This window comes from Filobasidium floriforme, assembly GCF_021052385.1.
Source record: "Filobasidium floriforme strain CBS 6241 chromosome Unknown HD553scaffold_1, whole genome shotgun sequence".
NCBI lineage: Eukaryota > Fungi > Basidiomycota > Tremellomycetes > Filobasidiales > Filobasidiaceae > Filobasidium > Filobasidium floriforme.
In genome coordinates this window covers 1,556,568-1,583,333 of record NW_025763622.1, presented here as the reverse complement: position 1 = coordinate 1,583,333, position 26,766 = coordinate 1,556,568, and the positions used below count along the sequence as shown (strand labels likewise).

Sequence of the window (26,766 nt, the reverse complement as noted above, 5' to 3'; positions counted from 1 at the left end):
CCCGGCCACTCGGAGCTCAGTACAACGATCACACCCCCCTTCGACATTTCACTCTGAGAGTGACAAGCCTGTTCAGCTCGCTCAACTGGCTGCGTAACATCAAACGTTCGACGTCAAGATTCCTGAACGGCACGACGCATTATAACGCTAAATCCCTCATCAAGCGGCATCAACGGATCAACACATTCCACACTGCTCGCCGCTCCCACGCTCCGGACGTGCTCGTGTTCGTGTGTGTGTGTTTGTGAAACGTCTCTCATCTTGATCCCTTTGATCAGACGCAAATTCGCAAGCAAGGGGCATTACCAACCTTTTGCCTAACAAGCAATCCATATTTCCGGCAGGTACGGGAATTAACGACTCGCCTCGTGGGCCGAGTCTTCGACGCTGGCTGGCTATCAAACGACAACAACGATCATACCATAACGCTCCGAGCACTATCGATATCAACAAGATCAACAACGAGCTACCTGACACCATGTCTTATCACGATCTAGGCAACCTCACACCGTCGAGAAGAGCGCCTCCCATACCGGGTTCGAGCTCGAACAGCAGCTCTTCATCGTCGTTGCAATATCAAGGACAAGGAAAACCGCCCATGTTATCATCCACCTCTTACGCACCGTCATTCCACCACAACGGCATGGGCGGGACGAACAATAATACCGTCACGCCACTTAGCCTCGGTCGGAACGGAAGTGCCGCCTCGAGCACGTTATCGAGTTCGGGATACGGTCACAGCATCCCGGCGGGTCAGGCTGGGTCGCTGTACAATGTCGGGTCGAGGGAGAGCATGGGAGGAATGACCCCGATAAGACAGGGCATGGTCACCGTCAACGAGGAAAAGGGGATCAGGAGTTTTCTGTGGAGCAAGAAGTGGATGGTGTTGAAGGAACAGACCTTGTCGTTTCACAAGAACGAGGTGAGCCGTCAGCTGTTCGGGTGTGAACGGCGATCTCCTGAGATAGTGCTGCATGCTGATTCTCGTAACTGTTGTTGCTAATTGCCGTTTCAGACAACTCCGACTCCTACCAGTATGCTGCAACTGAAAGACATTACCGACATTCAGCGGGTGGATATCAAGCCCTTTTGTCTCGAGATCCAGGCAAACAACAAGGTTCGTTCGACGGCACACCCCTTGCCTGGCCTATTACATCTCACTGAACCGCATACCCCTGCCTGTGATTTCTATTTCAGCGTTTATGGATCGGTCTCAAGTCTGACCCAGAACTCTACGAGTGGCAAGATGACATTTACGCGAAGTGTCCGCTTTTGGGTGTAAGCGGGCCGACCAATTTTGTACATCAAGGTGAGTTTGAGTTCGACATGTAATCATACGGATGGCCGATGCGCTATGGCTGATAAATGCTGTATATAGTCCATGTCGGGTTCGATGCTGTCAGCGGAGCGTTTACCGTAAGCATGTCGATCCACACGACTACCCAAACATTGCGGTACTAACAGCTACTTGACCTCGATCAGGGTCTTCCGGAACAATGGACACGGCTCTTGACTTCCTCGGCAATCACCAAGGAGGATCAAGTCCGGAACCCTCAGGCCGTCTTGGACGTGCTGGAATTCTACACCGACATACAAAAACAGCAACTCGACGACTTTGGCGTTCCTGTTCATTCGAACAGCCCTTCGCGGACCGGTAGTCCTGGTCAAGGGGCCAGAGCGCCTCAAGCGCCCGTGCAAACGGCGAGATTCAACGCTGGGACGGGGTTGGCAGGGCAGTACTCTAGCGCACAGGAGAAACCTCAGGCTGTTCAGCGGTCCGATAGTGCACCACCTGGCCCAGGGCTAGGAGCGAGCCGGCAGCCCAGCTATGGCCAGCAGCAGTCGCATCAACCACAAATTCCCCATCCTTATGCTCAGCAAGAAAGCCGACCGAGCCCATCGAGACAAGCCTCGTCGAGTAATCATCAGCTTAGGGAGGATTCGAATCAACGATCAGCGCCGTCGCCGCCTCCTGCGCAACGGCCTCTTGTGGCAGAGCGACGGGCGCCTGCTCCGCCCAAACCCTCTCAGCACCAAGACCAGGTTTCCACGCGACCACGACAGCCGACAGCAGAATCCACTCGTTACCACCAACGAGAACCTTCTGATCCGTCGAGACCGGCGTTGCAGACTGCGAAGACCGCGCCGTCGGTCGCCGATGCGGGACAGAACGCTGTACAAGCCGACCCAACACAGAATGGTCAGGTCAACATCCCCGTCCGGCCGCTGCAGCCGGCTAAGAAATTGCAGCAAGGCCCTCCACCGGCGCCTTCCTCAGGAGCGGCTACCCGTGGTGACGAGAAACCCGTAACGAAACCTAGCGAGAAACGGATCAGTACGATGAGCGAACCTCAGATCATGGAGAAATTAAGGTCGGTCGTCAGTCCGAAAGATCCATCGACGATTTATGCAAAAATCAAAAAGGTCGGACAAGGGTGAGTCCAGAGTTAAAGCGTCTCTGGCAGTGTGGTGTGTATACTGAAGTCCTTCTCATGCTTTTCCAGAGCGTCTGGCTCAGTATACGTGGCGAAAACCTTGGCCACGGGTGTACGCGTCGCTATCAAGCAGATGGATCTCGCACAACAGCCCCGAAAAGAGTTGATCGTCAACGAGATTATCGTCATGGGTGAATCGAGGCACCCGAACATCGTCAACTACCTGGAGTCGTTCTTGATTCGAAGCAGTGATCTCTGGGTTGTGATGGAATACATGGAGGGAGGCGCTCTGACGGACGTCATCGAGGCCAACAAGATGGAAGAAGAACAAATTGCTGCGATCTGTCTCGAGGTGAGTGACGAATATCTCATTCCCGGTGAGGACACATTGTTAAGGCGCGAGCTGTGATAGACTTGTCGCGGTCTGCGACACTTGCACGACCGGTCGATCATCCATCGAGACATTAAGAGTGACAATGTCCTCTTGAACACAAACGGCGAGGTCAAGATCAGTAAGCATTTCAAGACTTGGTTCATACTCCGATTACAAGGAGTTTACTGGATGGGCTCGCTAATCATTGCTTGAACTTGTCGCAGCCGATTTCGGTTTCTGTGCAAAGCTCACTGACCAGAAATCGAAACGAGCGACCATGGTAGGTACGCCCTATTGGATGGCACCAGAGGTCGTCAAGCAGAAGGAATACGGCGCCAAAGTCGACGTTTGGTCGTTGGGCATCATGGCGATCGAAATGATCGAAAACGAACCGCCTTACCTCGACGAGGAACCGCTCAAAGCGCTCTACCTGATCGCTACAAACGGGACCCCAACTTTGAAGAAGCCGGAAAGACTAAGCGCAGAGCTCAAGCATTTCCTCTCCGTATGCCTGTGTGTCGACGTCAAGAGCCGAGCATCCACCACCGAACTGCTGACGGTAAGCCGCTAGTTTACCCCCTCCCGGTAGTACGTCACTCGGTGCTGATTTCGATAGGTGTTTCTAGCACGAGTTCCTGAACAAGGCTTGCGGGCCAGAGGGCTTGGTGCCACTTATGAAGAAGAAAGACAAGGCAAGTCGGCTTATCGGAAAACTTGATGCGTAATGCCAGGAGCTAATGTGGATGTCATTTTCGACTGATCAGGCATAGGTCTGCGAAGCTTCGATTTTGATTCAAGAAGTCGCACACCTTACGACATAGGAATGACCTTTTACGAGCTGTATCGTTACCGTTTTCGAGCCGAATCGATCTATATGCGTTCCCGATCTTGCTGTTTGATTCGTGAAAGGGTCCAATGGCTAGGCGACTGATTATTATTTTGATCGAGTTCTATATACAACAAGGTGAATCCGCGCAACCTTTGACAAGCGTTGCTGTGCTGTGCGACATTTACATGAACATCTAGATCCTGTCCGCCGGAAACACTGAAAACTGCTCGACTCTACTCCATCGTGACATCCCCAGCTTCCTCTACGGGATTGTTCGAGGCTTCGGCCCGCCTGAGACCGGGAGGGAGCGGTGCTTGCATGTCCGGTCCTCTCGATTCGTCCAGAGGCTTTGCGTGTTCCACTAGCCATTCCTCTGCCGCCCAGACTGATGGCGCAGTATATGGAGCAAACAGTTTCGATGCGGTAGTGACGTCGGGGAGGGGAACAAGCAGAACCGACGAGCGGCAATTAGGAAAGGTTCAGCTCGAGGCAATTCAGCTCACCAATGCCAAACGGTCCACTTACCCGCTCGATCGCCGCGCATACCACCCGCTCCAGCCGCCTTGTTGTCCGGCTTAGCAATGTTCACCTTCAGGTATTTCCCTCTCCCCTGACGGCCCGGTAGTTCGTTGAAGTCGTAATTGTCAATCGCATCCTGTGCGTCCATCGATGATGAATAGGTTATGAACGCGAACCCTCGATGTTTTGACTCTGCAAGAAGGATTCAAGAGCGCTCATCAACGTCCCTATCCTATAAAGGCGGCTTCTTCGGCTTGAACTGACGGTCTCGAGGGTCCGTGGGTACCGAGATCTCAATGATATCACCTAGATTGCATGCCGCGTTCAGCTAGCCCGAGACGATGCCGTCGAATTGAAACTCAGCCAGGCTCACCAAACGTCACAAAGGCTTGAAGTAACTCCTGTTCCTTGACATCGTCCGCAAATCCAGTGATAAATATGGTTTTCTTGCCTGTCGATATAGATGAACAGCTCGACCGATCAGCTGCATGTCGAGGTTAGTGGCCCAATCGTGAGGTTACGTACCTCCCTTGACCGTCGTTGATTCCGCTGCAGATGTCGAGTTCATGTTTATTCTCCTATGGCTACTCGTTTGGCTTAACCAGAATCTCGCTGACCAGAAGACTGTACCAACACCCCAGCGTCAAACAAGATCTTAGATGAACAGGTAAACCTCGAGGTGGTACGCCGTTCCTTTGAGCCGCGTGCAGTCCAAGGTCTGGAGGTTGAATCTTGAGCAAAGTCTCTCTTGATATCGACTTTCGAGTTGCCATCGTCATGGATCGAGATCTTGGACAGATCTTGAGCCACACAAATCGCACTAGTAGCTAGGAAAATCATACAGATCAGTAGCTAACGAAAATGTCGCACGGAGACCACAGCCGAGATCCTTGGTTCGTCACCGAAATTACAGGGACAAAAAAGTTCGAATTGGTTCGGCTTACAACCCGGTCTCGTACCTCTTCGTCAATAGCCCTTGGGTCATTATTAACGATGCGGGGTCTGCCTTTTGTGAGTCTTCCCGTAGCTGAATGTTTAACCCGCTCTTGATGCTGACAAAATAGCGTTTGCGTAGCTATGGGAGCTGTAAGTCGCGACGCCTGAACGCTTGCCTGACCCGAACTTGACGTCTTCTTGTCTCCCCATGATTTGAATCGCTCTGGGTTTATAGATGTGAGTCGGCAGAAGATCTCTCCTTCATTGATTGCTCGATTGCTGACGACTTTTACCAACATAGTGGCGGAGGTGTAAGTCCTTTTCAACCACACTTAAAAACTGTCGGCAGCCAAATCTCAGACTTTCTCCATTACCTCCCTACTCTACCCCGGTAGATCTGGCACGGTATCAAGGGATCTCGAGCATCTCCTCGTGGTGAACGACTAGCAGGTTCCCTCAGCGCAATCAAGGCTCGAGCACCGGTATTGGGAGGGAACTTTGGGATCTGGGGAGGACTGTTCTCGAGTTTCGACTGTGCCGTCAAGGGGTACAGGCAAAAGGAAGATCCTTGGAACGCCATCATCGCTGGTTTCTTTACGGGTGGAACGCTGGCTGCCCGATGTGAGTCTTTGGGAAAGAATTCGCAAATCTCGGATCGGGACTGATGGATCGGATGGAATTTGCTTCACAGCGGGTCCTAAGGCGGCTTTCGGAGGAGCAGTGGGATGTGCCATCCTGTTGGGAGTATTCGAAGGCAAGTTTGTGGTCCAAGCTCGACATAACACCGCGCTCGTGACTTATTTCGATAATCAAAACAGGTGTCGGTGTCTTGATGGGCCGAATGTTCGCTCAACCCGTACCCCAACTGCCCCTCCCCGAGGCTGCACCAGCACCATCAGCCGCCATCACTGCCTAGACCCACACGCACCCCCGTGCTCCCCTCTTCCCACTCATCTTCTTCTCCCTCTCGGTACCAAGCGCCTCCTTTGCACCTCTACAAGTTGACCTCTTCGTAACCTACCGTATCATACATTGCTTTGCCAGCGAGAAGGCATATTCTTTCTCTTTACGACGAGCTGTGCCGGCCGTTCAGCGAAGCTACGACAAGCAATATTGTAACATTACCAGTAGGACCACGCTCTATGAAACACTACTATCAACTAGATGATCGGACTGGAGGTGTTAGGAAGGATTGTAACCCTGGACAGAACTTATATGATAACGTGCGCATAGCCGAAGACTGTACAAATCGAAAAGAGTAAGAGGCGCGATGAAATGGCGAGAAGACTGGATTCAGGCCTTTCTCGCGGTTGGTGAGAAGAAGGAATGCCCCTAGAAGAAAACGAGATCTCCAAGGGGACGACGATCGGTGCGTCGTATACTGATGTCGCTCTCGACCCGTGTGAGCGGAAACGACAGGATTTGCTATGGGGCGCGTCTAAGCAGCCTGGTTCTGCTCGACCTGAGTCTGCCACTGCAAGGTTACGAGATTAGGGATGTTTGATGTCAGTGTGAAGTCTCGATTGTCACCCGGCATAATGTTGTACTGACCTTGGACATCATGGTCGTGGCTCGGTCGGTAAACTTGTACTGTCCGTCCTCGGGGATGGCGTTGAGGGCGGCGATCTTCTTCATGACTGGAAAAACAACGCCGGAAAGATCAGTACCGCTGTAAAAGCCTTGTTTATCCGTCGAGCTGCAGTCTCACCCTTGCCGATCTTGGAATACTGCAAGATGTTCGCAATGGAGATATCAGCCAGGTCGTCCTTTATTGTTCCAGGGGCAGACTCACTGCCAGGTAGTCCACGGTCATACCCCCATAATCCTCGATCGCAGTAAACAAGTCGTTATAACCCTCCATCTCCTGGTACCAGCAAAGGCAATGAAATGATTCCTTTCTTTAGCTTCATCATACCCTCTCAATATTGTCATGAACACAACGCACCTCGGTAGCAGGCATACTCTTGCCCAGGAATCCACGTTGCAGCCTGTGTCGCCAGTCCTTGACCTTCTTGGCCTCTGGGTCGTTTGCGAACGGATCCGCTGTTGCGAAAGATTGTTGAAGAAGTGAGCAGAATCAGCTACGAATCCTTTGTTCAACACACACTGAACCGGTGATTCGCGGACTCACACTCCTCGCCATCCTCGGCGGCCTCGGCTTCCTTGGGCTCTTCGGCCTTCTTCTTGGACGCCTTGGGCTTCGCAGACTTTTTGGAGACGGGCTCTTCGACAGCTTCAGCTTCGTCCTCGTCCTCGACCGTGTCTTTGCTCTGCAAGCAGCTCAAATCAACCGTCAGCAACCGAATTCTATCCGGAGAGGCGTACGAACCCAGCTGCATGAGACCTGCTTGCGAGACTCACCTTTTTCGACTTGGCGAGCTTTTCGAGCTTTGCCTTTTTGGCCTTGTTATCCGCCGCGCCCGAAGCCTTCTTCTCTCCACCCCTCTTCCTCTTCTTGCCCGCGCTCTCCTCTGGCTCCTCGTCGACCTCCTCGGCCAGTTCGTCCTCGTCTTCGACTTCCATATCCTCGTCCTCTCCACCAGCACCAGAAGCTCGGGTTTCCAGCCATTCCTTCGGGTCCTCGGCAATCTCGTAGGCTGCGAAGAGGTCACCCTTCTTCTTCTTGGAAGGAGCTTGCAGGTAGGCGGTGATCTCGTGCTTTTTGAGGGGGGTCAATTCCTTGGGTAGGGACCATGCGCTGTGGAGGTGAAAGGTAAAGAGTAGACAGAGAATGACATGTAAGTCGAGGGTAGACGACGGGTCGAGTCGGGTCGGATGAGGAAAACGCGCGTGAAAGCGAAAAAAGATCGATGGGGGTCGTCAGCATCAAACCCCCAGGTGCCACGCGTCACGTCACCGCTCCACTGCGAATGACCAGCTACGTGATCGCCAAACCGGGACAGGACAAAGATGGAGGCTGGAACACATCAACTTACTAGTCTCCAGTGGGGAAGAACATGGAAGCGATCTGTCGGGTGCCCGAAGGCTTGGCACGCTGGACTTTGGCAGGAATCTCATCGCCCTCGACGATCTGACAGCGGGGAGCAGGAAGGTAGGTTCGGCGTGTCAGCATGACGGTCTCTGTGCAAAGAAGGCTTGATACGGCACGAATGACTCACGATCGAAGCTGTGATCCGGAACAAATAAATCATGACCCAGACCCAGCCAAAACGCGATCAGCGTCCCACGTCCCGTATCTAAACAAGCTCGCCCTCGTTCCAGATCAGACTTACGCCAAGGCGGGTACCCCTTCAGCCTGGTCAAGACAATGTCCCCACTCTTGAACGAATGGTTCCCCTCGACAGCGGCCTTGCTCCCACCAGCGCTCTTGCGTCGCGAAGAAGCCGGGGCGGCCGAGCCGTTGTTCTTCGACGACTTGGGCTTTTTGCTCGAGACGGGCTTCTCATTGTCCTCGTTGGCCTCTGCCTCGACATCCTCGTCGTTTGCAGCAACGTTGTCGTCCTTCTCCTCGTCCACTACAGGTGCTTCTTTGTCTGCTTCAGCTCCGTCCCCGTTGGCCTCCTTCTTGTTTTCGTCCTGATCAGCCTTGGACTCGTCCTCGGCAGGCTTGACCTCCTCGGCTGAGGTCTCGGCGGCAGGAGCTTGCTCTTCAGGAGCGGCAGGTGCGTCCATCTGGACGTCCTCGACGGGTGCTTTGTTCTCGGTGTCAGACATTGCGAGAGGGAGGGAAAGGTGTTGTGATGTTTGTAGTTTGTATAGAGGTAGAGCAGAGTGTTCAAGATTCGGGATTATGACTGCAGGAATGCAAAGACCGTTGAGCTACGGGAATACCGGCGAGACCGGACAAGCTACCTGAACTCACCTCGTTCCTCGACTGTTACCGTATACGATCGGGTACTTGGAGTTTCTTTGAACAGGCACACGAGTCTATGTGTGTATGGTGTATGAATGCGAGGTATAGGTCAGGGTATGAACAACGATATGGGCCAGCGACGGAAGAAGACGCGCCCTTTCCCGAATTGGGCAATGGTGGTCGACGCGATCGATGTGGCGGGTCACGTGATTTAGGTAGATTGACCCATTCACACTGATCTATAGATCAAGCAGGTCGCAGCTATCGTCTGTCAGCTGTCCAACAGAGAACATGGTGTGCGATACGACATTCCGTACCAGTGAGGTCTCACATTGCATGCAAGTCGCGAACTCGAGAGTTGGCAGCCGCGGTCAGATGAAGAAGGGAAACAAGAGTCTCCATACCAGGTGTGCATATCAAATCGGCAACATTCGCATCGTTATTGGCATAGACAACGGACCGGCCTGCGTTACGTCTATGCGTCGTCTTCCAGGGGCATGGCGATATGCTGTGTGCAATTGCAGGCGGATCTCGGATGGCCAATGGATGAGCCCTTGTTTCAACTTGACCGAATTAGTGAGGTCGGACGTCGATCACGTGAAACTCGAGAGTTTACGCTTTCCCTTCGATGACGACAGCAGATCGAAGTGAGAAAGTGGCAGCTACAGACTCTGACTATATAATTACACATTGACCACAAGTTTAAGGACGTCTATACTGCATTTCACGACCGCTTCACTGACCCAAAGCATCATCGCCGTAAAAACTTTACCACCATGTCCATCTTCCTCCGAACCCAACGCACCCTCTTTGCCCGCCCCGCCGTCCGAGCGCTGAGCACCACCCCGACCGTGTTCAACAAGGTCCCGACGCCGACCATGGACACCCCCGAGAACAAGCCCGACAGCGTATCCAACTCGAACTCGCCCCCCTCTGGCTTCCCCTCTGAAGCTCCTAATGCGAGCAAGGGGGAGGAGAGCCCTTCGACTAGCGCTGGCGACTCTGGGCCTCGACCGAAGGCTGCCGGTGGTGGCGATCTCGGGTTGGGAAAGGGAGAGCCGATCAACCCGCCCGATCCTGCCAAAGGAGAGAAGAGCGCGAGCGTGGGTCAGCAGGAGTTTGATAGCAACGGGGCGGATAAGAGGGGGGACTTGGGCAAGACCGCTTGAACGGGTGGGGCATTGTGAGTGGGGTCGGGCTGAGCAGCTGCTCGGGTCGCATAGCTGATCATCATATGGCCCAGGTACAGAATCTCGCTGAAATGCTCGACAGAGAGGGTACGAAGAGTTGCAAGATTATTTAATCAAAATTCCCCTGGAAAAGTAATGCACGATCAACGAATGTATCCCAAATGAAAACCACGTGTGTAATAAAGCAAAAGAAACAAATCTTCGATGATAACTTGGTTTCAGCTGACGGGGACGGTGGGAGTTTAGAATCTAAAATTTCCTCTTGTCCTAACTGCAGTTTCGCATCAAAGTAGGACTATTCCGAATCCAATGTCGCTCGTGTACGTGTATGAGACGTCGCGGGAAATGCGTATGAAGCCGAGGAAAGATCCAAAGTCGCAATGATCGCATCACCAGACGACGGGATTTCTTCAAGTAATTCGAGTCTCATTCCTCAACGGTGCTTCGCGATATGGTGCGCGATAGCTCAACTGAATGAACCTCTGATGACCAATCCTGTAAGCTCTGCCGAGACAGATATGAGAGAGCGTCTCTTGACTGCAACCAGATCGATCAGTCATCAATACTCTGAGAGCTTATTCCTCTCGATCCGACCTTTGTGACCGAAATGGCGGAGCTCTATCTTGTTTTCAAGCCAACGACACGGCGAAAATATCGAGTCGCCTGTCTGGATGGAGCATAGTCCCACCTGCCAAATGAAATGTGCTATGAGCCTTCGCTGAGGTCAGGCCATAAATCGCCTCCCCCCTCCCCCGCCTCGTTCCGCCAACGCCACACGGGATCACACTTGTCGATCGTCTACCATCGACCAAACCATCGTGAGAAATTATCAGATTATTATACACGTACTACCAACCCGACTCCGCATTATTCCACTCATAGGTCTAGTCATACCGTTCCAACCCGCTTCTCCTGCCCCAAGATGCCTCTGCATTTACCTCCTTCTGTCCCTTCCTCTCGTTCACCTCCTTGCCACTTAGCGTATCCAAGTTGATACTCGAACCCCCAACGCTCTCGACAGGTTCGTAGACAGGGACATTCATGACCTGCAGAGCGTTCACAACCCATCCTCTCCCCTTGACTTCTTCCCACGCTCTTCTTCTCTGGCTGGCGCTCGCGCTCTCCTCCTCGTTATCATCTACATCCTCACTCTGGCCTTTCCTGTCCGTAGCGTCCTTGTCCTCTTCGTGCGCTGGAGTAAAGAGCTCGAGGTACCCAACAACGCAGACCGCTCTCCCCGGTTCCAAGTTCACCGGCCTCAAGACCCTCTGCTCCTTCTCCTTGCCTGTTGACGAATTCTGCGTCGGTGTCTTGCCCGTAATCTCCCCGACCTGGATCTGACCCGAGCCGGCGGGATATCTACCCAGTGCGTATTCATGCGCGGCGTCGAGATCTCTAGGGAAATTATGAGTGCTAGTCCTGTCCGTCGCATTTCTTGTCGAGAAGGAATCGTTTTGAGGGAAAGAAGAGGCCGAGGCAGCGTGCAGATGTGAGGAGAGGATCGAGGTCGTTATGCCGATCTTGGGCAAGGCGTTCGCTCGGCGGGGTCGAGACTTTGATGTTGAATTCAGTGTTCTTGGTAAGGACAAAGAAGAAGAATTCATCGTCGGAGTATCCGGATCGTCAATGATCAAGACTCCTTCTGATTCCAGGTACTGCCCGAAAGACACAGTTGTAAGAGAGAGAAATGCACACATAATCAGCTCCTCCACCTACTTGATCTACAATCAAGCTATTCTTTCAGCCATCTATTCACCTGGACTACCCTCCCATATAACCTCACTTTCCCCAGCTTCCTGACCCCTGCCTCCACATCATCTTCCCCTTCTTCACCGTGAACGACCTTGACGAGCTCATCCACCGTGATCCTCCTCGTCGGCACGGGCAGGTTACGGTCCGATTCGAACTGCTCGAGTGAAGGGAGAGGGAGGAGGTCGTACCCCGTCGACAATGTCGGAGGCAGGTCGTACGTATGAGAGGACATCTGGTCGTCTTGAAAGTGGTCGAGTGAGCGCTGAGAGCGGTGGTCACGAAAGCATTTGTTGAGTCCCCAAGAGAGGTGATCGAGGTGAGTAGATGTCGACTTTCAAAACAAACCCACTCGCTGCTCATTTGCTCTCTGCTGTTATTTCCACCCCGAACGCAGATATGACGCGCGGAGGAATGGCACGGAGCTACGGACCGGCGAAAGGGAGGGCGAGGGTGCTAGCGGTGACGTGGGCAAGGGGGGTGATAGGCTGGAGATTCCCAGACAATGCAGCTGGGCGACATACCCATCTCTTCACCGCCACCTTCGCCTAGAGAACGTGATGATGATGTAACGACGATGATGATGACGACCATTCCTTTCTGGATCTCGGTAGTGGATGGAATGGATCCTTTGCACCTTTCGGTACGGTGTAGGTGGATCCCCTGCTGTATGTCCTATGACGGATGTTTCTCGGCTCAGCGATCAGAGAGAGAGAGAGAGAGGATCCGCGTAATCACCAGCCAGCCAACGGGGGGGCGTGCGTGCTGCTAGGGTGGTGGGTCGGACCGCGGAAACGCAATCTCTCTCTCGTCGTTTCTCTCTCTTCACACCGCCACGCTCCCGCTCCCTCTCTCGGTCCGTTCCCCCCACGACGACCAACAACCCGAATTGATATAACAACCCTCGACCCTTGCCCACACACACAATCACAACATCACCCCGAGCTAGATAGCAAGAGAAAAAAATCACACACAAAAACAACCTCACCCTACCTTTATCTTATTCCTACCATATCACCCCGACCTACTACCATGTCTACCTCTTTGGACCAATTGAAAGCTTCCGGCACCGTCGTCGTCTCCGACTCTGGTCAGTCTCAACAGAAAATATCATGCCTTTTAGGCGAGGTTGCTAATACAGTCGTGTCGTCTCGTTCTCCTTCTCGTCCTCACTCGTCTCTTTGGATCGTCTCTGAATGTGCACGTCGTTGCTCGCGACCTCGACGCTGTACAAATCTCCGTATCCCGGCAAATCTTTCTACCCCGAAATCGTCTGCGGAATGAACGTTTTGCTTGCGGTGCAACAGGCGACTTTGAGAGTGAGTCATACCACACACCTTGTTATTGGTCGTGTTCGCCTCCTCTTCCTGTCTCGTGGCCGTTACCTCGTTTCCCTACATCCTTTTCTCGGGACCGCAATCTCCTCTCTTTCTTCACCCCTAGTCTGTGTCACTCTTGCTGCTGCCGCCTCTCGCTATTGCCGGAGTGCAGCAGTAGTGACAAATGGATAAGATGTCGATTTGACAAGCTGACCCAGGAAGAGGAGATGGGGTGGAGGACGTGGAGGATTTTGGGGTTTCGATCCGTGTTGACCTGGTCAAGCAAACGGAATTCGCAATTCTGGGACCGGAAATTCCGTCATTTTCGGCTAGTACGAGACTAACATGACGTCCTCTCCGCCCCCGCAGCTATCGCCGTCTACAAGCCCCAGGATGCCACCACCAACCCCTCGTTGATCCTCGCCGCCGTCAACAAGCCCGCCTACGCCAAGCTCGTCGACACCTCTGTCGAATGGGCCAAGTCCAAGGGCGGCGAGCTCGACCACCAGGTCAACAACGCAATGGACCGTCTCCTCGTCGAGTTCGGTAAGGAGATCCTCAAGATCGTCCCTGGCCGAGTCTCCACCGAGGTAGACGCCGCCCTCTCGTTTGACAAGAAGGCCACCGTCGACAAGGCCAAGCAGCTCATCGCTCTCTACGAGTCCGAGGGTGTTGACAGGAACAGGGTCTTGATCAAGATCGCCTCGACCTGGGAGGGTATCCAGGCCGCCCGAGAGTTGGAGCGGGACCACAACATTCACTGCAACTTGACCCTCTTGTTCGGATTCGGTCAGGCCGTCGCCTGTGCCGAGGCCGGCGTCACCTTGATCTCGCCCTTCGTCGGTCGAATCCGTGAGTCCTCGCGGAGCGTCTTTTGTGCAGACAAGGACGAAAGCTGACTTGCGCTTACCCGGCGCAGTCGACTGGTACAAGAAGAACCAGCCCGAGAAGGCCGACAGCTTTGTCGGAGAGGCCGACCCTGGTGTCCAGTCCGTCCAGAAGATTTTCAAGTGAGTCGTCGTTCTCTTCCTCTCGCCTCTTTCCTGGTTATTGACTGACGGAACCCTGTCATGTTCCTCTTCGCAGCTACTACAAGCAGCACGACTACAAGACCATCGTCATGGGTGCTTCGTTCCGAAACGTTGGAGAGATCAAGGCTTTGGCCGGATGTGACTACCTCACGTGAGTGGCGCGGTCGAGGCTGGTGTTAGTGTCGCGGAGACGCGATGGCTGACTTTACTATGCTTGGTTTTGGTTCCAAACGAATTTCGTTCCCTTGTGTGATCTGGGATCCATAGCATCGGTGAGTTGGCTATCTTTGAACGCTCTTGTTGAACACAACGATGGACCCGCTGACGAATAACCCGACTTGACCTTGCAGCCCCTAAGCTCTTGCAAGAGCTCATCGAGTCCAACGAGGACGTTCCCAAGAAGCTCGAGTCCGAGACCGCCAGGCGAGACACCATGGAGAAGGTGAGTCCAGGCGTCTGACCCATTTGTAGAAAGCGAGCGATGTGCTTACCTCGACCTACAAAATTCGCCTCGCAGGTCTCCTTTGTCGACGACGAGCAGAAGTTCTTGGACGACCTCAAGAACGACAAGATGGCTTACGACAAGCTCCACGAGGGTATTGCCGGTTTCGACAAGGACGGCAAGACCCTCAAGGACTTGCTCAAGGAGAAGCTCTCTAGCTAGACGTCTCTCCCCTCCTACCCTCCTGAACCTTCCACCCACCTAGGAGCATCACGCTCGTTTTGCATTCGTCACCGTCGTTTCATTCGGGCCGTGGGCTCTGCATATTTCCGCCGCCACCTCCTGACTCTTTTGTCAACGTAATCTGAAAATATAAAAATGGTTGTCTCTGCAACGAAACGTCTCGGTTCGAGACATGACGTGCATGTGGGGAATCGCTGGGTGATGCGTCAGGACGTTGCAATTTTGAGCTATTTGGGACAGAGTCCAATCAGTATATGTTCGAATAGTCACTCGATATCCTCATTCAGTAGGGGCGTGGAGTGTAGCTCAACAACCAGTTTCGAGGAAAAAGGAACGTGAGGCATATGTTTCGTAACTTGTGGTGGAGGCCTTTCAGGCGACTGGCAAGTACAATCACCTCGCACGTCGGTCGATCGCATGACGTCCTGCTCAGGTCAGGCATCACAAGTGGAGGCCTTGTCCCGGCCGTGCGACAGATTGTGGGACGCACGCAAACGTACGGACGACGTCGACACGTCCGGCATCGCCTTCTCGACCTAGAGATCTTTGAGATTCCGACCCACCCTATTTGAGAGTTGATGCGCTCACGCGAACGAGGTTTGAGAGTTTCGTGGGTATTTGAGAGTTTGAGCTCGACTTGGCGGGGCCATTTGAGATTGCACCCTGGCGGATTTGAGATTCAAAGAGCGTGCGTGGGAACGGCGGAGGCCGGGAGGCGCGGATGAAACCCCACTCTCTAGGAGGACGACCCCCGGCGTTGGGACTGTCGATCAGCTGGCCAGGTGATCAGGTCAGGAATCGACCCCGCTCTGTCGAAAGATCTCAAATGATCGAAGGGAAATATCCCGATCACCCTCGAGGCAACGCGAGGTTCGGCATACGGTCCACTTCGGCCAGCCAGAATTGGGTTCGCACGAAGTGTCCGAAGGGAGAGATGATGTCGCAGTTGGACTGGACGAGGTGGACTATATAAGGATGGTCGGGCACGTCGAAAGATTTAGCTACACACAAAGACATGATAGAGTATCATCCACTTCAAACATCTATAACTGTACCCCTATCCAACTAAGACACAACACAAACACAACACTCAACGATGTGAGCAGAGGTTATACTTCCAAGCTTCAAACGGTCGCTCATTGCCTCTGCTCCCTCTTACGACGACACAGGACATCTAAAGGTATGAAGATCCTCCTCGTCCTCTACGACGGCGGCAAGTCTGCCGAAGAAGAGCCTCGACTCTTGGGGACCACCGAGAACAAGCTCGGGATCTCCAAATGGCTCGCCGACCAGGGTCACGAGCTCGTCACCACCTCGGACAAGGAGGGAAGCGGGAGCGAGTTTAGGAAACACATCGTCGATGCCGACATTCTCATCACTACACCTTTCCATCCCGGGTACTTGACCAGGGAGGTCATGGACACGGCCAAGCAATTGAAGCTTGCCGTGACCGCTGGAGTCGGTTCGGACCATATCGTGAGTACAGCCAGTGGACTCGATGTCATGTCCATCGCGGCTTAACAACTTGACCCTTATCATGCCCCTTGGTCTTAGGATCTGGACGCGGCCAACGAACGCAAGATCACCGTAGCCGAGGTGACGGGATCCAACGTGGTGTCCGTTGCTGAACATGTGGTGATGACGATCTTATCCGCCGTCCGTAACTTTATCCCAGGTGAGTCCTACGGCGTGATGGGCTACAATAGTATCGCACTACAGTTCTCGATCTGAACATGCGTCTTCTTTCGGGTTTTTTCTCTGCAGCCCACGAGCAGGTGATGAATGGAGGCTGGGATGTGGCCGCCATCGCCCGAAACGCCTTTGACCTCGAGGGCAAGGTGGTCGGTACCCTCGGGTGCGGTCGAATCGGTTACAGGGTCTTGCAACGACTCAAGCCGTTCGACTGTGCCGAGTTGCTCTACTACGATTACGCGCCTTTGCCCAAGGAGGCCAGTGATGCCGTCGGGTGCAAGCGGGTGGAGGACCGAGACGAATTCTTGAAGAGGTGTGATGTGATTACCGTCAACACGCCCTTGCACGCCGAGAGTGAGTACGAGCCTGCGTGGCCACCTGAACGACTATCTAACTCGGGCCCGTATCCTGTAGCCAAGGGAATGATCAACAAGGAGTTCTTATCCAAATTGAAGAAGGGTTGCTTCCTCATCAACACCGCACGAGGCGCCCTCGCCGTGGCCGAAGACGTAGCCGAAGCTCTCGAATCGGGCCAGATCAACTTTTACGGAGGTGACGTCTGGTACCCTCAACCGGCACCCGGTGACCACCCTTGGCGATCCATGCGCAACCACTTGAAGGGAGGCAACGGGATGACCCCGCACTACAGTGGAACCACCCTCGATGCTCAACGACGATACGCCGAGGGAACTCAGGAGATCTTGAAGAGATTCTTCAACGGCGAAAAGCAGGAACCGGCCAACTTGATCGTCGAGAACGGAGAGTACGCGACCAAGGCGTATGGACAGAGGAACACGAAGACGGAGGAGGCCAAGGAGCAGGTCAGGACGGATGGGAACGCTTGAGGAGGACATGTCATCCCGGACAAGTTCGAGTCCATTACGTCCATGTTGCTTCGAGATGTAAAGCAAGAAGAAAGTGCCAATTGTATCCAGACAAGATTGTCTCAGATGAAATGAAACCAATTACCTACGGATATTCAGCGATCGGTGACAGGCGCAGCAGGTTTGTACTGCGGTCATCTCTTCAAACAAGCATGACAGTCCCCATATAGACCTCTTTGTGCCGCAAGCCTGGCGGACCAGACTACGAAAGGCCCGGTTGTAGTGGGATGATCAAGGGCGCCGTGCATAAACGGCGGCGTGTGCGTGTGAGGTGACGAATTCATTCGGGGAGCGAAATGCTCCCGTTTCGTTTTGAGTAGCTGTCGGGATCGCCGTCTCGACGACAGTACTGTAGTGGATGACGTGAATTGCATTGTTGATCATGATGATCCACGCAGATCTGCAGTAGTGAAACGCACTCAGGATGGCGTTTCGTCGTCGTTGCCACCTGTTCACGTTCCTTTGGCGACGGCGGCGAGGCGATTATCGCTGATCAGCTGCAGCGAGGTCTTGATTGCGGAAGCAAGGTCGTAGCGGCCGAGGGAAGAGGTATCTGTTCCTGAATCGGAATAGAAAGGAACGGCAGCAGGGCAGGAGCCCATCGCAGGGGAAGAAGAGAGAAGCGGAAGCAGTACGACAGTAGCGCGTGGCGAAAGGTCCTTTGGGGTGTGGGTCGTGTGTGTTGATCACATCACCGACTCTCGACATCTCGCGCAATGCGAAATGTCGAGCGAGCGAGCGAGCGATACCAGCTATACCAGAGTCGAAGGGCGGGCGACAACACGGAGGGTGTCATCATGATTGATTAACGACAGAATGTGTCCCAAAGCGCAAACGTCTACTGACTAAAGTATCAAGGTCTCCTTCCCCAACTTCAAGCTATATACATCTCCCTTCCCTATACGAAATAACCGAGACTGACCCTCCTCCACACGCCGGACAAGACCGTGTAATCTTAGATTGCGCCAAGCGTCGAACCCCGTGGGGTCAGCGGGCACTCGCATCTCTCTCTATCTCATCGCTCGCTCACAACCTTGTCGCAACGTTTGACCCTACGACCTCTCAAAGCAACGGACAACGGTATCGGGTCAGTACATTAGGTTTCGAGGATTTACATACAGTCCGGCCAACTGAGGGTCGCCTTCCTCTCAACAAAAGCGATTCGGTTGGACCGTCCGGCGTCAACGGGGCGACCAACATTCCGCAGAAGCCCGACTCCCCCCTTTTGCCCGGTAAGACCCGTCTTGGCACAGCTTCCTGACCACCTCCTCGGCAACCTCGTACTTTCAACAAGACGAACACCTCAAACTCATTCCATCCACATCACACGACATCATGTCGTTCCGGATCGCCAAACCACGTCGACGATCCTCGCTGTCCATCTCGACCTCGTCTTCCCACGTCTCCCAGACCGACGACCGTCTGTCATTCCCAAAGGATAGCAATAGTACCCTAGAGCGAAGACAAAGACACCACCAGAGATACTCTTCACAAACGTCATTCGACGCCGGACTATCAGCACATGCAGGAAAGGAGGAGACTACGTCAAACCGGACTTCCTTGAAAGACCTCCTCTCGCGTTCCCGCACCACTAGTAACGATACCGAGATCGGCCGTCCTGGACCTCACCATCTTCGAACCCAGATTTCGCCCAAATTCTCACAAACACAGACAGGACAGGGTAGGATGAATTCGATAGGAGATGAACGGGACAAGGTCTGGGGTATGCCTGATTTCTATGAGTCGGTCGAGCGCGAGATAGAGCCGGGCATCAAGGTGGTCTCTCTGCCCGAGGTGAGTGAAGGTCTTTTAGTGGCCACGCAGGAGCTGATTTGCATTCGGCCATGTCTATCCCCTCGACTTGTTGTATCCTGACTGTGGATTCGTTTCGTACGGGATGAAACACAGTTAAAGCGGTTGATGGAGCATTATCACGACCTGTCGGTCCCTACGAAAGCTCTGTTCCCGTGGCTGCACGGCATAGGGGACGGACCGGACGGGGCATATGGACCTCTGGAGACTTTTTTCGGGTGAGTCAAGGTCGGACTAGTATCAAAGGTCGTACGCATGAGGCTGACAAGCGTGGATCACAACTTGCCGATCGGTTTGGCTTAGGAATCCGCCATTGGATCCGCCTAGATACCGGGGGTTATGTGTGATCAGGGCTCCTTACATCCCTGGAATGGCGAACGAGGAAGAAGAAACTGGGCCGTTGTTTAACACACGACCCGGTCCCATAGTCCATTCCGGCCCACCTACCGGACCCGAGCGCACGGATGACGGCGAAACCCGATCGACCGTCGGGTCCATCTCTGTCGGTCAGCATGGTCGGGAGGATTCCAGTGGCAGGAGAGACACAATTTCTTCTCAGATCTCTTCTCCCTCGACTTACTACTCGGTCGGACCTTCCGAGTGGGGAGCATCGTCTTACAACCATTCTTCATACGAGTCAGGCGTATACTCTCCCCCTACGCGGACAGGGAGTCTGGCTTCATACCCCGAAGATGGTTCGCCAGGGGGAGGCGGTTGGAAGCTCGACGACAAGACGATGATAGGTGCGGATCATGCCACCGACATCCTAGCGGCCAGCTTTGATTCGACAAGGGGCGAAGAGGCTGTGCCGGAGGGTATGCATCCGACGTGCGTGAAGGCGCCTTTTACTAGGGTGGCCAAGCGTGCGAGCGAGGCTTCGGCACATGCAGGGTCCGAAGTGGAAGTAGAAAAGGCGGCTTCGAAACTAGAGTCTCCCTCGGGGCCGGGAGCATCTAATCCGCACGATCCCACTCAACGTCGGCCTTCAGAACCGGCGACATTAGATGTTGGAACGAGCGATTCCACCAGACGATCTACGTCCACGCCAGCAATCCGCCGATCGATTTCGACCCCAGAGACGCCAGTATCGCCTCATCCTGCCGACCAGGTCTCTGGGCTCAGGACGAGCTCCGGTCGAGGGATATCCAGGACCTCCTCGCCCGCTCCTCCTATGCTGCCAAATGTACCCAGCCCGGTTATGAGGACCCCTGACATGGGTAACCTGACGATACCTGAAGATGACGACTCCGACGTCGAGGTCGATCTGCCTACTGAAAACGACATGGGGTATGGATTGCCAACCCCCGGGTTGCAAGAAAATGCCCAACACCCGGAGCTCGAGCAGAAGAGTTGTATGCTGGTCAACGCTCTTCGTGCCGAGACGTTGATAGATCTCGGTCATGCTCATGCCGGGGATGGCGAGACAAGGTTCTTGCCACCCGATCTGGGAGGTCAAGTCTCGTTGAGAAATTTGATGATTCAGGAGAACAAGTATGCCACGATCTCGGATCTCATCATTTACGCGCCACAAGGTCTGCAGAAGGATTCTAACGGCAACTCCCCTCTGCTTGATGTAGCGAAAAAGTGAGTCGACAAGCTGAGTGGGTATGACCTCTTGACTGAAATGATGTTAACGCACCACACCATCAGGTTTGTCGAAGCGCAAGAGGCAACTTATAGGGAAAGGTACGACCTCTTCTGCGATGAAGTCATGCGAGGGGAAGAGGACGATGTTACACCTGGGTCAGGCGCGAATGAGCATTTTCCAAGCGATAAACCGGGGGACGACATGGTAATCGAGCATGCGCCACAAGATGGTGTCGAGCCCGTCACCTATACCGACGTCCTGGTTCAAGCTAAATTACGAGATCAGTGGCAGCAAGATCATCGGGCTGGGCTGCCGATCCGATACCGGGTCTATATCGTGACCGAATCGTTTTCCGAAATCGAATGTCAGGTGCCTCAGTTGGTCGAAGCCACCAAGGAAGGTCTTATCCGGCCAGAGCGCGACTTGTTTTTGAGGGAGGCTGCCGAATCGACCAAGCTGGCAGGCGCGTCGATGATCGCAGAAGGCGTTTGGGTAAGCAAAAACGTTTCCTTGGTCCGTCGGAGCTTGTCTCAATGATTGAATGTTGCAGCTCGGCAATGGACGAGACGATCCGTTCCGACCCGATAGGGTGTCACCCTGGCTGAATGTCGACTTGGCCATTGAGGTGAGTAGTAAAGCTAGATAATATACGACGGAGCGATAGGAACTGACTGTTCTTCATGTAACAGGCTCATGACCTCGCCGACATGCCATGCGGGAATACAATCGAGGCGGTCCTCTCCACCATTTCGAACCGGGCCAAATCGCGGCCCCATCACAGCAAGCACAAGGACCAGGAGCCGGTACCTAGCGAGACCGGTCCCGTGTACCTGGAAGTGGGCTCGTCCAGCCGGAGCAGTGGGTGCAACGGTCACTCCGATGCTGATCTGGCGGAAAGGCTCGTATCGTTGGTCGAGTGTGTCAGCAAGGTCGTCAGATACAAGCGCAAGGATGGCAAGGAGAACATGACGGTCCTTGTCTTTTGTGATGACGGCTATGTGAGGCATGCAAGAACCAGCGTGGTTGGGCGGGATCTTTGCTGATTTTTTCTTTTCCGCCCCGTTGTTCAGACTGAGACAAGCCTCTTTGCCTTGGCTTATATCATGTTCACCCGGAACATTAGTGTGATAGACGCCTACTCGACCTTGCATCTGGAACTTCGGCGTTCTTTCTTCGTCTATCCCTTCGATCTACAGTTCCTCAAAGCCATCGAGCATCGCATTACCGAGGTCCTTGGGAAACCAAAGAGAGCTTCTATCAGACCGACATCACCCATCGCCAAATGGAACCCGTTCTCTTTCCCGCGCAGTCCCACCTCGAACGAAGGCAAAGAAGAGAGCAAGATGAGCGTCATCGGGAAGAGGAAAAAGTTGGACGGCTCGAGCGCTCCAATCGAGTCCTGGATGACCCATTCACGTTTCGATGGGTCTTTACCATCCAGAATCGACGATCACTTGTATCTCGGAAACTTGCAAGTATCAGTCGACCGAATCAAAGAACTTGTCACAGTCTTGCTGATTCTGGCGTGATGTTTCCATAGAGGTCATGCTCTGAACAGTGGGATGCTCAAGGCGCTCGGTATTACGCATGTAGTGTCGGTTGGCGAGACCCTCGCCAACGAGACGTGCTTCATCCATGGTCACTACGTCGATTCCAGCGAATTGAGTGGCCACTGCAAACCCCAGCGCAAGCTCGACAAGGAAGATCAAGCGATTCGAATGTGGGTCGTCTGGCTTGGCAATCATTTCATGCATCTTGCTGATCCCCGAAACTTCGTAGAATGGATATACAGAACGTCAAGGACGACGGGCAAGATAATCTGCAGGTCAGGCATTATCTTTCAAGGCTGTACAGACTTGATATTAACCGGCTTTCGCCTTGTAAACAGCCAAAATTCGCTGCCGCCTGCGCTTTCATCGAGGAAGCGAGGTCAGGTGGAGGCAAAACGTTGGTACATTGTGTAAGCTGTTCTGCACGGTCTCTGCTCTGCTGGACACTCGACTGACCTAGATACATCTCTCCGAAGCGCGTCGGCGTCTCTCGCAGTGCTACTATCGTCATTGCGTACCTCATGATGTATGGGGGAATGACCTTGATGGACGCCTATCTAATGACCCGTGCCAGACGGTTGAATGGTATGTGACTCCGGATGGTAGAGTCTCATAAATGACAACAGCTGACGACCGGTACGTCCATAGTCCTCATTCAGCCTTCCTTACTCTTCTTGCGCGAGGCTCTACACCTCGAGAGTGACTTGAATCGCGAAACGACCAAGCCCCTCAAGCTGACATCCCGATGGACATGGCCCGTCTTGTGCCGCGATATTGTGAGTATCCAGAAACTATGCCCTCTCGACTCTGTATCTAGATTCACTGATGCGCCTCTTTTACATCGCAGTGGATGTTGAATAAGCGATATCTTCAACCGAACTGAGACAGATTGTATGAAAGTCACCAGAACCGACGGATCTTCTCGACGGAAACAACAGAACAATCAGCACTGTAGCGAATATGTAGCCAGTATGATCGCGAGCGAATTTCAAGTTGTAAAATGTTCTAGTATGACGATGTAGAGTATCCGTTATTCATCTTATGTTATGCTTTTGGGAGATGGATTGATGATCGGGTGCAGGGAGTCCTCGTGGGAATATCACAGGAGCAGATGATGGAGCTCATCAAAGGTCTGGCCCAAAAACGTGCAAAGTCAAGGGACACGCCGATACACCCCCGACGGATGTATCGGTACCTCATGGACAGACCGGCGAAGACAGAACGGCAGGTCGCTTGTGAACGGCTGGCCAAATACCCAGGGCCCTTTCATATGTCTGTGTGCTTCGAGTTGACACCCGCAGAGATCGTGTCGTATATTTACGCAAGCATCTTCGTCGACATTGAAGCTGTAAAGAGGGCGCTTCCCGACGAGATTGGCGACAACCCTCCCCCGGTGCGGTCAATCAACGGGAGCTCAGGCGATACTTTGTCGTGCTTGGGTGTATTTGAACATGCATGACGAGATCAGCTGCAGCTATGAGCATGTTCGACGGGGGACAAGTCCGTTTTCGAAGCTGGTATGGGAGATGTTGGGTAAACGATCTAGGCTCTGAAACCGGGCAGGAGATCTGCCACCCCGTCTCTACCTGAGACGATTGCTTTACATCGTCCGGTCTTTTCCGCTATTCTCACGGCCAGGACGTGTTTACACTGCGTTGAAGAGCATCACATCAAGATCAGAGGCGAGAAACTACCTTGGAGGGAGTATCTATATGACTGACCATGAGCTGTTGCTCCGCAACGAGGCATGAATAGGTGAATGCGGCACAAGGGCAGTATGCATTGGCTTGTCGAACGTCCGCCGGATAGACTGTATAAGATTTCCCCTTGGTGCCGGTGACCTAGGGATATTATCAAATCAGCAATCAAAAGACAGCACAAGAGCAGAAAACGGCATACCCTGTAAAGCTGACGACCATTGGGCAGGCTGATCTTGTTGACTGGGCAGCGTTCCGATATCAGCAAGCGTTAATACCGCGTCGAGCCCATCGTTTGCGCAGGCTACAGACCATCTCCGCGATCTACTAATGTCAGGGCCGGCATGAGCATCGGGCCGAATATGAAACTCAGGGCTGAGAGGTCATCATCGGTAGCTGTGCCGACAAGCGAGTCGTTGCTCATGAGCGGATGATTAAGATGCTTTACTGTCCTTGGGCTTACGACAGTCATTGTTGATCCTATCTAGAGCCGTCTCGACCACCTGCGCATACAGGTCGCGTGGTTCACCGGCCATAGGATCATGGAACCATACGAAATCGGGCCTATCTGCACCGATACAGCTGAAGAGGGCAGCGAATTGCTGGGTTCGGTAAGTACTTCGAAAGAGCGATCCCTTGTGCCACATCTGCCATCTTCGTCATCACGCCCCGACCGAGACTATTTACTTTGTGGCGGGGAAGAAGGCGACGCGCATCAAAGCAAAAGTCGGTGTCATGTGACTACAGTAGTGCCTCGTTCTTGGAACTCTGATCATTGATCATTGACTGCCGGCTTGCGAGAGGCGCAACCAGGCCAGCGGATTCAAGATCGCATAAGACAAGACTGATAACCCGGAACATGCAACTATTTGCTTACAACTCGATTACTTCTATATGACATTCGATCATCTAGTCAATTTACGACTCCCAGCTCCAATCAGCCCATCCGGCGCTTTGAATCTTGCCTCTTGCCTCGGTCTCGAGCTTGCGCATCTTTTCATCTCGCCCCAGGTCAGACGGCTGTCTTACCGCAAGGAACGACTTGATGGCAGTATGAATCTGCAAATCGGCATAGTTGAGCTCGGGTCAGATATGGCTCTTCGCCTGAATGGATTGGTCAAGGGAGGCTGCTCACCTGTTCGAGGGTAGTGACACCGACGACAACCGGTAAGGACGTCTTGGCATTCTCACCAGTCCCATCCTTGACTTCAAACTCCCGCATTCCAAAAGAGACCGCTACGTCCTCAATCTTGATGTTCTCCAATCCCAGTTCCTGTGCTCGCCCTGGGGTCTCCTTTGCCAAACCTTGCGTACATTCCTTCATACCCGGAGGCGCTGGATGCCACTCGGGTCCACCCCCCGTGGTCAGCAAGCCCATATTGAGGGGAGAGGCGTTCATGACGATCGGAACCTTGGCGACGTTTTCGAAATGCGGGAGAAAGGCTGGCAAGGTGTTGTTCTGCAAGTTGGCATGAGAGTAGGTCTGGATAATGTCGAGCGGTTGACCCGTCTGTTCAAGGACCATGATAGATAGACGAAGGAGAGTGGGTAACGTGTACGCTAACAGGTCGACACCACGATAGTCAGACATGACTTCCTCGTAATATTGACAAGCAGAAAGCCGACTTACCGCTCATCCCAATCTTCCTGATCTTGCCTTGAGCTTGCAAATCCCTCAACACCTTGACGGCCTTGATGATCTTTTCGTCTCCTTCACCTCTTGGCGCTCCCCGCTTCTCTGGCTCCAAACCACAGGCGACAACGTACTCTGCGTCGTAATTCGCGCTGGAATCCAAGGCTCGGGTAGGATCACCTGCAGGCGGGGTGATAGACGAGTTGAACTCGGCGTCGTGAATGTCTGTGTAAGTGAATCCTCATTGCCTTCAGTATCGCCTTGACTAAGGAGACGTACACACGACGTCAACTCACAGACGACATCCAAGAAATTGGTCTTGAAACGCTTCAGACTCCTCTCTACACAAGCCCTCAACAAGTCTTCATCCAGTACATGATCTTCCTTCCGCGGACTATACTTTCCGCACTTGGTAATGATGCTGTACTTGTCCCTAGGGAACTCGTCTTTGAGCGCGTAGAGGCATTTCCCGAGAATAATTTCCGAAGGATGATAGTGAGGTGCGGTATCGAACGCTGTGATACCGTACCGAAGAGCCAAACGAGTCATCCGGAGGTAGAGCGAGGCTTGATTCGCATCTCCATAGACCGAACTGAAGGGAGCGCATCCCAGCACCAAGGGAGGGAGGCCGTGTTCCGAAGATGGCTGTAGGACCAACAATGTAGTGAGTAACGTCGAGGTGATGTTTCGAGCGCTTGTTGAGAGCTTACTTCGAGCTGCACGCTGTCAACGGGCTTGTCCAGCTCGCCATCCTCGACCTGGTCGATCGTAATGTCCCACTCGGTGAACGGCTCGTCTGGCTCGTTGGGGTATCTCGTCACGTAGCCCATGCCGATTCTTGTTCTTTCTCGCGGTGCTGATATTGTTGACACCTTCGAGGCGCAAGTCCGGTGAAGCGACGATCGATTGCGGTTAGAACTATATCACTCCGACCAATCCATTCCTATGTACATGGACTCGTATACTTTGGACGGTCGATCGACTTTCCACGCTCGAGAGGACGCGGGGGTGATCGTCCAAGAAAGGGGTT

General features: G+C 53.4%; 10 protein-coding genes across 10 annotated transcripts; 5 read left to right on the top strand and 5 right to left on the bottom strand.

The window, feature by feature from the left end:
* Window positions 1–27: 27 nt before the first annotated feature.
* On the top strand, window positions 28–3,723 carry HD553DRAFT_279454 (Pkinase-domain-containing protein). The gene is made up of 10 exons (XM_046178089.1): window positions 28–922; window positions 1,016–1,117; window positions 1,198–1,309; window positions 1,379–1,416; window positions 1,483–2,435; window positions 2,505–2,787; window positions 2,848–2,947; window positions 3,033–3,367; window positions 3,435–3,500; window positions 3,573–3,723. Exons 1-10 carry the CDS (start codon window positions 479–481, stop codon window positions 3,576–3,578), a joined length of 2,439 nt encoding a protein of 812 aa, XP_046040397.1. The 5' UTR covers window positions 28–478; the 3' UTR covers window positions 3,579–3,723.
* Window positions 3,724–4,954, bottom strand: HD553DRAFT_303293 (uncharacterized protein). Its single transcript, XM_046178856.1, has 5 exons — window positions 4,682–4,954; window positions 4,530–4,607; window positions 4,421–4,462; window positions 4,163–4,348; window positions 3,724–4,022 (listed from the first exon to the last, which is right to left on the bottom strand). The coding sequence occupies exons 1-5, from the start codon at window positions 4,722–4,724 to the stop codon at window positions 3,871–3,873; spliced, it is 501 nt and encodes a 166-aa protein (XP_046040396.1). The 5' UTR covers window positions 4,725–4,954; the 3' UTR covers window positions 3,724–3,870.
* HD553DRAFT_303289 (Tim17/Tim22/Tim23/Pmp24 family-domain-containing protein) lies at window positions 4,955–6,286 on the top strand. The gene is made up of 8 exons (XM_046178855.1): window positions 4,955–5,049; window positions 5,130–5,167; window positions 5,232–5,242; window positions 5,301–5,302; window positions 5,394–5,403; window positions 5,488–5,713; window positions 5,784–5,846; window positions 5,911–6,286. Exons 1-8 carry the CDS (start codon window positions 5,018–5,020, stop codon window positions 6,006–6,008), a joined length of 480 nt encoding a protein of 159 aa, XP_046040395.1. The 5' UTR covers window positions 4,955–5,017; the 3' UTR covers window positions 6,009–6,286.
* HD553DRAFT_303285 (uncharacterized protein) lies at window positions 6,287–9,008 on the bottom strand. The gene is made up of 11 exons (XM_046178854.1): window positions 8,916–9,008; window positions 8,326–8,847; window positions 8,212–8,219; window positions 8,029–8,123; window positions 7,454–7,790; window positions 7,224–7,362; window positions 7,038–7,135; window positions 6,885–6,956; window positions 6,801–6,819; window positions 6,644–6,729; window positions 6,287–6,566 (listed from the first exon to the last, which is right to left on the bottom strand). Exons 2-11 carry the CDS (start codon window positions 8,765–8,767, stop codon window positions 6,531–6,533), a joined length of 1,332 nt encoding a protein of 443 aa, XP_046040394.1. The 5' UTR covers window positions 8,768–8,847; window positions 8,916–9,008; the 3' UTR covers window positions 6,287–6,530.
* Window positions 9,009–10,758: 1,750 nt separating this feature from the next.
* Window positions 10,759–11,993, bottom strand: HD553DRAFT_14964 (uncharacterized protein). Its single transcript, XM_046176733.1, has 3 exons — window positions 11,853–11,993; window positions 10,946–11,738; window positions 10,759–10,784 (listed from the first exon to the last, which is right to left on the bottom strand). The coding sequence occupies exon 2, from the start codon at window positions 11,698–11,700 to the stop codon at window positions 10,981–10,983; it is 720 nt and encodes a 239-aa protein (XP_046040393.1). The 5' UTR covers window positions 11,701–11,738; window positions 11,853–11,993; the 3' UTR covers window positions 10,759–10,784; window positions 10,946–10,980.
* Window positions 11,994–12,877: 884 nt separating this feature from the next.
* On the top strand, window positions 12,878–15,235 carry HD553DRAFT_291133 (transaldolase; the record flags this gene model as incomplete). The annotated part of the gene is made up of 8 exons (XM_046178364.1): window positions 12,878–12,935; window positions 13,153–13,164; window positions 13,534–14,016; window positions 14,084–14,174; window positions 14,251–14,346; window positions 14,463–14,467; window positions 14,546–14,637; window positions 14,713–15,235. 8 exons carry the CDS (start codon window positions 12,878–12,880, stop codon window positions 14,857–14,859), a joined length of 984 nt encoding a protein of 327 aa, XP_046040392.1. The 3' UTR covers window positions 14,860–15,235.
* Window positions 15,236–15,580: 345 nt separating this feature from the next.
* On the top strand, window positions 15,581–17,547 carry HD553DRAFT_291131 (putative formate dehydrogenase). Its single transcript, XM_046178363.1, has 5 exons — window positions 15,581–15,978; window positions 16,050–16,356; window positions 16,435–16,555; window positions 16,645–16,926; window positions 16,987–17,547. Coding segments are annotated over exons 1-5 (1,143 nt in total). The 5' UTR covers window positions 15,581–15,976; the 3' UTR covers window positions 17,418–17,547.
* Window positions 17,548–18,549: 1,002 nt separating this feature from the next.
* HD553DRAFT_14792 (uncharacterized protein) lies at window positions 18,550–23,470 on the top strand. The gene is made up of 13 exons (XM_046176719.1): window positions 18,550–19,250; window positions 19,365–19,486; window positions 19,572–20,852; window positions 20,919–21,348; window positions 21,407–21,481; window positions 21,546–21,854; window positions 21,927–22,327; window positions 22,397–22,576; window positions 22,636–22,681; window positions 22,745–22,816; window positions 22,883–22,991; window positions 23,055–23,182; window positions 23,254–23,470. Exons 1-13 carry the CDS (start codon window positions 18,792–18,794, stop codon window positions 23,287–23,289), a joined length of 3,648 nt encoding a protein of 1,215 aa, XP_046040390.1. The 5' UTR covers window positions 18,550–18,791; the 3' UTR covers window positions 23,290–23,470.
* Window positions 23,471–23,906: 436 nt separating this feature from the next.
* On the bottom strand, window positions 23,907–24,853 carry HD553DRAFT_14787 (uncharacterized protein). The gene is made up of 5 exons (XM_046176718.1): window positions 24,567–24,853; window positions 24,416–24,499; window positions 24,306–24,346; window positions 24,128–24,247; window positions 23,907–24,056 (listed from the first exon to the last, which is right to left on the bottom strand). Exons 1-5 carry the CDS (start codon window positions 24,748–24,750, stop codon window positions 23,949–23,951), a joined length of 537 nt encoding a protein of 178 aa, XP_046040389.1. The 5' UTR covers window positions 24,751–24,853; the 3' UTR covers window positions 23,907–23,948.
* Window positions 24,736–26,659, bottom strand: HD553DRAFT_279439 (Aldo/keto reductase). The gene is made up of 5 exons (XM_046178088.1): window positions 26,447–26,659; window positions 26,033–26,381; window positions 25,734–25,961; window positions 25,239–25,663; window positions 24,736–25,162 (listed from the first exon to the last, which is right to left on the bottom strand). Exons 1-5 carry the CDS (start codon window positions 26,564–26,566, stop codon window positions 25,022–25,024), a joined length of 1,263 nt encoding a protein of 420 aa, XP_046040388.1. The 5' UTR covers window positions 26,567–26,659; the 3' UTR covers window positions 24,736–25,021.
* Between the last annotated feature and the right edge of the window lie 107 nt (window positions 26,660–26,766).